This window comes from Engraulis encrasicolus, chromosome 1, assembly GCF_034702125.1.
Source record: "Engraulis encrasicolus isolate BLACKSEA-1 chromosome 1, IST_EnEncr_1.0, whole genome shotgun sequence".
Classification (NCBI taxonomy): domain Eukaryota; kingdom Metazoa; phylum Chordata; class Actinopteri; order Clupeiformes; family Engraulidae; genus Engraulis; species Engraulis encrasicolus.
In genome coordinates this window covers 6,908,507-6,916,006 of record NC_085857.1, presented here as the reverse complement: position 1 = coordinate 6,916,006, position 7,500 = coordinate 6,908,507, and the positions used below count along the sequence as shown (strand labels likewise).

Below are 7,500 nucleotides of genomic sequence, written 5' to 3'. Positions count from 1 at the left end.
GACTGCATGAATATACTTGATGCGCATTCAAATCATATGGCTACATTAGTTCATTAAACTAATTCAGGTACAACACTGGTGGCAGTTATACATTTATTAATATACAGTACGATTAGTTTCATTTGTAAGACAAAATCAAGGCATTGAAACCTTGACTGGATCCAGTGCTTTTTCCTGTAAATCCGGTAACTAGATTGACAGGGAATACTTGACTGAGGTTCTAATAGCAATGCTGTGTGATGTGATGATGACATTGAAACTGGTTCAACTCTCCTGAAATAACACTCTGTCTGTCTGTCTGTCTGTCTGTCTGTCTGTCTGTCTGTCTGTCTGTGTGTGTGTCTGTGTGTGTGTGTGTGTGTGTGTGTGTGTGTGTGTGTGTGTGTGTGTGTGTGTGTGTGTGTGTGTGTGTGTGTGTGTGTGTGTGTGTGTGTGTGTGTGTGTGTCTGGTTGGTGTGTGTGTGTGTGTGTGTGTGTGTGTGTGTGTGTGTGTGTGTGTCTGGTTGGTGTGTGTGTGTGTGTGTGTGTGTGTGTGTGTGTGTGTGTGTGTGTGTGTGTGTGTGTGTGTGTGTGTGTGTGTGTGTGTGTGTGTGTGTGTGTGTGTGTATGTGTGTGTGTGCAGGTGATGAGAAGGGTCGCTGCTTCACCATTGAGAGTGTGATGCCCACCAACGTGCAGTTGGCCTCCGAGTCCACCGTCAGCGTGCTGAGTAAGTTACATGCGCTTTATTATTACTGTATACCAGTTAGGGATGCAAACGATTCATCGATTAATCGGCTTTAATCGATCAATACATTAATCAATTAAAGAACATTAAAAGCAATTAATCGACAATTCAACTGACAAGAGACCCAAGTGAAATGGGCATGTGAAGAGAGTGTGTGTGAATAGGGGTGTGAATAGTGGGAATATTTAAATCACTTTTGGATTAAATAATTGAAATAGAATTAATTTAAATGTGGTATTTTATCTCGATTTTTATTAAAGATTTTTTTCGAGAAACATTGAGATTTCGGGGGGAAAACGCCGCTTATCAATTAATTGTAAGTCGATCGATAAGGCTATCAACTAACGATTAATGAATTAATCGATAATTTGCATCCCTAATACCAGTCACTTTGAAGGAACAGTCCACCCTTTTTTGATTTTCACATATTTTGATTTGATTTGATTCGATATGAGTCTTTATTGTCCACAGGTGTGGAAACTTGCCTTCAGCTTCACCGTCGTAAAAGACACATACAGTTATACATTACACATTTAAAGACATTACACATTTATAATTGAATGAAATTAAAGTGATTACACCTACTAAATTAAAATCATATTCAGTCATCTGAGCAGGTAGTTTTGGGCGCTTCACCCTTCATATATATCATGGTGTTCCAAATATATTCTGATGGAGGCACAGTGTTCCAAGACAGCAGGGACTCGATTTGATCCACCGCCAAAGTGCCATAGCTTTAATGACAGGCTCCCGTTCTTCGGAGTGGAAGAAATCTTTGAAGTCTCTCCAGTCCAGCGTAAGAGACATTCAGTCATCCACGGCAACGCACAACCCTCCTTTCCATCGATCCCTGGAACTCAATCCATCATCTCGGCCGCCGCATCCACTCCAATCACTCCGGCCAATCAGCTGAGCACTATTATAGGACCCCATGAAGCCCCATGAAGAAGGAACACCAGGGCTGGGGACCGGGAACTTTTGGCTGAAAGGGCCCCCCCTGGGAGAGAAATAGGGCCCGGGCACTTTGGCTTAAAGGGCCCCCCTCCCCTCATAATTAGCGGTGCAGAACTGACTCACCGGTGGGCCACGTGCCCTCGTCGTGGGCCCCTATTTTCAGAAATGTAATTTTTAAATAAAAAAAAAAACCAGAAAATTGGGGCCCACGAGGATGCGGGGCCCACTGGGAAATGCCCGGTATGCCACATGGTCAGTCCAGCCCTGAGGAACACCGACTAGCAGAGTTTGGCCGCCTGGTGAGCCGGCCTAAAACACAATACAAATATGAATCTGGAATCATACGGTTGAGACAGCTGAGGGCTGCGGGTGGGACAAAACTGTTGTTATTATGGTTTACAGGGGCACAATGTAGCCTCGGATGACACAGTTTGCACGGGGCCAATGGAATGCCTGTCTCAAAATCTACAGCGTCATGGAAAAATGCTGTGTAGCCTCTTACTGCAGATGGGTTTGCCGGCGACCCTATTTACTTGCTGAAAATGCTTACCTACATCATAACAACAATGCTATGACATTACAGAGAGCCATAGTGCTGTGCTAAGGGGTTAAATAAGCTCGCTGTGAGAATGTTTTTGACCGCTCTGTACATTTGGGGTTCTCAGCAGACGGATCTGCTCAGCCTTGGCCAACGCTACAACCACTCAGGCCATATAATCCCCCACAAGGAATTTAACTCTCCTTACCTTGTATGGTATACATAACCACTAACTAAACCACACAAACACTAACCACACAACCACACAAACACTAACCACACAACCACACAAACAGCAGTGATGGACAAATCAGTCAGGCATATCCCAAATGCACAGAGTGACCTTAGCAAGTGTCTTTTCCACCTGGCTGAAGAGTTGTGCCCATACAGTAAGATATGAAATCCGTTTATAAAAGTTGGATATATGGGTGGTATGTGGTTGTTCAATTGCCAGATGTTGTATCACCAATTTAAATTGTGGCGCAGAAAATGCGTTGCAACGATTTTTTTTTTGACATAAATGCTTTACTACAACACAGCAACATACAGTGCACAGTACACAGCCATCAACATACTTGCTGTCTCATCCTGGATGTAGGGTTGACATCAGATAACAGCAGAGCAGTCCTAGAGTTATATGCTGTGCTGACAGGGTCAGATTAATGCACAGGCTAGATATGGCTGCAGCCTAGGGCCCCCACAGGCTAGATATGGCTGCAGCCTAGGGGCCCCCACCACAGGCTAGATATGGCTGCAGCCTAGGGGCCCCCACAGGCTAGATATGGATGCAGCCTAGGGCCCCCACCACAGGCTAGATATCTGCTGCACCCTAGGGGCCCCCACAGGCTAGATATGGCTGCAGCCTAGGGGCCCCACCACAGGCTAGATATGGCTGCAGCCTAGGGGCCCCACCACAGGCTAGATATGGCTGCGGCCTTGGGGCCCCCACAGGCTAGATATGGCTGCAGCCTAGGGGCCCCACTACAGGCTAGATATGGCTGCAGCCTAGGGGCCCCCACAGGCTAGATATGGCTGCAGCCTAGGGCCCCCACAGGCTAGATATGGATGCAGCCTAGGGGCCCCCACCTGCCAGGGCCCCCCTGATGGCAAAATTGTGACAAGATGCACTGCTGGAAAATGAATATGTCGTGTTGAGTACAGTTAATAGACAAGTTATCCTTAATTCCTACCTCGTAATTATGACACTATCTATGTAAATTTGTCTCAATTTGGCTTCCATGGGGCCCCACAGCAACCTGTAGCCTAGGGGCCCCAGGCCATCTTAATCCGGCCCTGTGTGCTGTTCAATGACGCCTCCATTGACCTCATGCTCCCACTGTCTCCATCTGTCATCCACACACACACACAGAACACACACACACACACACACATATACACACACATACACACGCGCGTGCACACACACACACACACAGATCATGCGCGCGCGCACACACACACACACACACACACACACACACACACACACACACACACACACACACACACACACACACACACACACACATATACATACAGACACAGAACATGCATACACACACACACACACACACACACACACACACACACACACACACACACACACACACACACACACACACACACACACACACACACCGCCCGCAGTCAAAGGCCATGTAGGGGTCAGCTAGTCCTCCATAAGGCCCTGATAGTGCAGCACATTGACATACAGTCAATCATCTCAGAGGACAGAGGATGTGTGTATGTATCATCTCAGAGGACAGAGGATCAGATGTGTGTATGTATCGTCTTGTCGCCTATAGGTTTACTAATGTGTTGGTTTGAAAGTTCCCTTTTTTTTCGCTCTGGACAGCTGTTGGACATAGATGTCAATGGAAATACTTCAATTTTCTATCAAACACTTCATCTTATTTATATTTACTGTAGATATATGTGTTTTATACATGAATTTTGATATTAATGTTTTAGTACAACACTGATAGACACACACACACACACATACACACACACACACACACACACACACACACACACACACACACACACACACACACACACACACACATAAACACACACACATACCGCCCGCAGTCAAAGGCCATGTAGGGGTCATCTAGACCTTTGACATATACAGTATATACATTGACATATGTACAGTCAATCATTTCAGGGGAGGACATGGTGTATATTTATCATCACCATACAGATATCTACTAATGTGTGTCGGCTCTGAACAGCTGTTGGACATCGATGAAGTCAAAATGATTATATGTAAATACTCCCATTTGTATCATGCGTCTTATTTGTATCTGCCGTCATGGGTGCCGCGAGGGGGGGGAAAGGTGTTACAGATTCTAAGGGCCCAACAGCACTGACAGGGCCCCTGGAAGGATGCTGATAACATAATTTGTCATTCTGGGGCCCCAAAATTTGAATCTTTCATGGGGCTTGGAATTTTTTGCAGCGCCCCTGTCTGCCGTGCTGTAGATATTGCTCAGGTTTTTTCTGTGCAGCTCCTTATCACGACCTTGTGAGTGTAAATAATTTCCCTGACAACTAAGTCGCAATTCACAAGAAATTAATTCAGGAATTTGGATATTTGTAATATTATAGTCATATTTTGGTTGATGAACTGTGTTTGTTGATGTTAGGCAGCAAGGTCCACTGATGAATATTCATCTGTAGCCTAAAGGCATAAATGCATCATACAGAGGCAAATGCATCTGTGTGTGCGTGTGTGTGATTGTGTGTGTGTGTGTGCGTGTGCGTGTGCATGTGCGTGGCATCAGTGTAAAGCCATGTTATGGGTGTTGACCTTGACATTGTATGTAGACGATAGTTATGTGCACAGTACACTACAGTACATTTCAGTGCCACAGGCTGCTATGTGTTTAGTGCCTGCCACAGTATGCTCCTTGTTTGGATGATGCTATCAAGCAGAAAATATGAGGTCGCTCGGCCACCCTGTTCCCCCTGGACTTCCAATTTTTTGAAGACTTTTCTAAAATATGAGGGAAAAAGAGGAAGAATCTGTACAAAAACCATGAACTTACTGTATTTTTTATGATATTTACTGTTCAGGACAGAAACACAGAAATCAGCACAATATAACTAACACAGAGCTTGTGCATACTGTATGCCTACTATACAGTAACTCTATGCATTTTTGTGGTCTTGTCATGCAGAGGTAGCCTGACCAGCCTGTTCATACTTCTTTTCATCTGTAGCTGATCATCAGAGCTTGTCAGACTACTGCAGAATATAACCCTACCGTGGCGCAAATGGTAGGGCACACGTTTCCTATGCGGCTGACCCGGGTTCCATTCCCGGCCTGGGTCCTTTGCCAACCCTTCCCCGTCTCTCTCTCCCAACTCGCTTGCTGTCACCATCTGCACTGTACTATCATGAATAAAAAAAGACCAAATAATAATAATAATAATAATAATCAAAAAGATAATAAAAATAATTTGTAGCTGATCATCACAGGCGGGCTTGTCAGGCAAAATATAACTCTGCCGTACAGAGTTGCTCCCCTCTTCATTGACACAGAACTCCATGCTTTAATAACTATAATAATGCATGCTATAATAACTCTATGCATTGTTTGAAGACTTCTTCTAAAATATGAGGGGAAAAAGAGGAAAAATCTGTACAAAAAGAACATAACATCATTACAAGGTCATATCTTGGAGGTTTAGCTCATAGGTTACGCGGGCAGTCATGGGTACGCGGTTGGGGCTTGAGTTATCTTTGTCTACTAGAAAATCTCTGACTTAAAGGGACACTGCGCGAGATTTTTAGTCTTTTATTTCCAAAATTCATGCTACCCATTCACTAATGTTACCTTTTGCACGAACACTTACCACCATCATCAAATTCTAAGTATTCATCATGACTGGAAAAATTGCACTTTTCATACACGAAAAGGGGGATCTTCTCCATGGTCCGCCATTTTGAATTTCCAGAAATAGCCATTGTTAGCTGCAAAAATGACTGTACTTGGACCATACTAGAAAATATTTGTTTATTACTTAGTAAACTTCCATGTAAAGATCAAATTTGGCAATAGGCAATCCAGTTTCAATGAGCAGCATAGTTGCAGTACCCTTTTTGACCACTTCCTGCACAGTGTCCCTTTAACTCTATGCATTGTTGTCCTCCCTCCTGTGCTGCAGAGATGATCCGTTCGGCCACGCCCTTCCCGCTGGTCAGCCTCTTCTTCATGTTCATCGGCTTCGTCCTGAGCAACATCGGCCACATACGCCCACACCACACCATCCTCGCCTTCGTCTCCGGCATCTTCTTCATCCTCTCAGGTCCTTTACCTCCTTACTCGCAGTACAATATTTGATTGATTGATTGATTGATTGATTGATTGATTGATTGATTGATATGATATATTGATTATAATGTATACATGTCTTGCCTGTCCTCTTTTGTGGGGAATGTGTTTATTGGATGTCATTCCTTTCAAAGATCCGTAAACAAAATGGCTCTTTTGAATGGTTTTTAATTATTTACTCACTGTTAAGAAGATAGCATTTTTGATTCCACCTTCTAGGTCAGTGTTTCCCAACCAGGGGTACGGGTACCACTAGGGGTACGCGAGCACACTGCAGGGGGTACGTGGAAAAAATTAAAAAATGCATGGGGAATAGTCACATTGCCATAATAGAGCATGAGTGAGGGGTACTCATCTTAGGACAAAAAGGCTTAGGGGGTACACAAGACAAAAAAGGTTGGGAAACTCTGTTCTAGGTCATTTTGTCCAAACAAAAACTGATTGTCTTCCTCCTTTAAAAGACCGATGTCACTCTCTGAGGCAGACACTTGCTCAAAACCAACGAAAAACGAATAAAAACAGGAAAGAGTGAGTGTCAGCTGTGATTCGGTTCCCATCGTTCATGTCTAGGAGCCGTTAGCCAAAAGAATCGATTTGTTCATGAACGTCACAATATGATACAATGATACGATTAGACTTTATCGTCAGTTTTCACTGAAATTCATTTTGCGTCCCTGAGCAACACTCATTTAAGACAAGACATACACATAACATCACATCACAAGACTATTGCACAACTGACAAAAACAGAGGACACAGGCTACTGTCCACTGTCACAATATCATTGTCAACACAGTCAATGTTATTTTGCCATTACTTACTTGCTACATACTATGTATTTCTCCGTGTAAAAGGTCTATCCCTGGTCCCCATTGTTCATGTCTAGGAGCCGTTCAAAAGAATGGATTTGTTCACGACCGTAGCAATACCACTGTC

The 7,500-nt window shown here is 44.0% G+C and overlaps 1 protein-coding gene across 2 annotated transcripts in view; it reads left to right on the top strand.

The window, feature by feature from the left end:
- LOC134446787 (voltage-dependent calcium channel gamma-5 subunit) overlaps positions 1-7,500 on the top strand; it is a 21,196-nt gene that overhangs the window by 11,543 nt on the left and 2,153 nt on the right. For both annotated transcript variants that reach the window (XM_063196092.1, XM_063196085.1), the window contains 2 exons: positions 623-709; positions 6,398-6,538. In XM_063196092.1, coding sequence (XP_063052162.1) covers positions 623-709; positions 6,398-6,538 — 228 coding nt within the window. The remainder of the gene's footprint in view (positions 1-622; positions 710-6,397; positions 6,539-7,500) is intronic.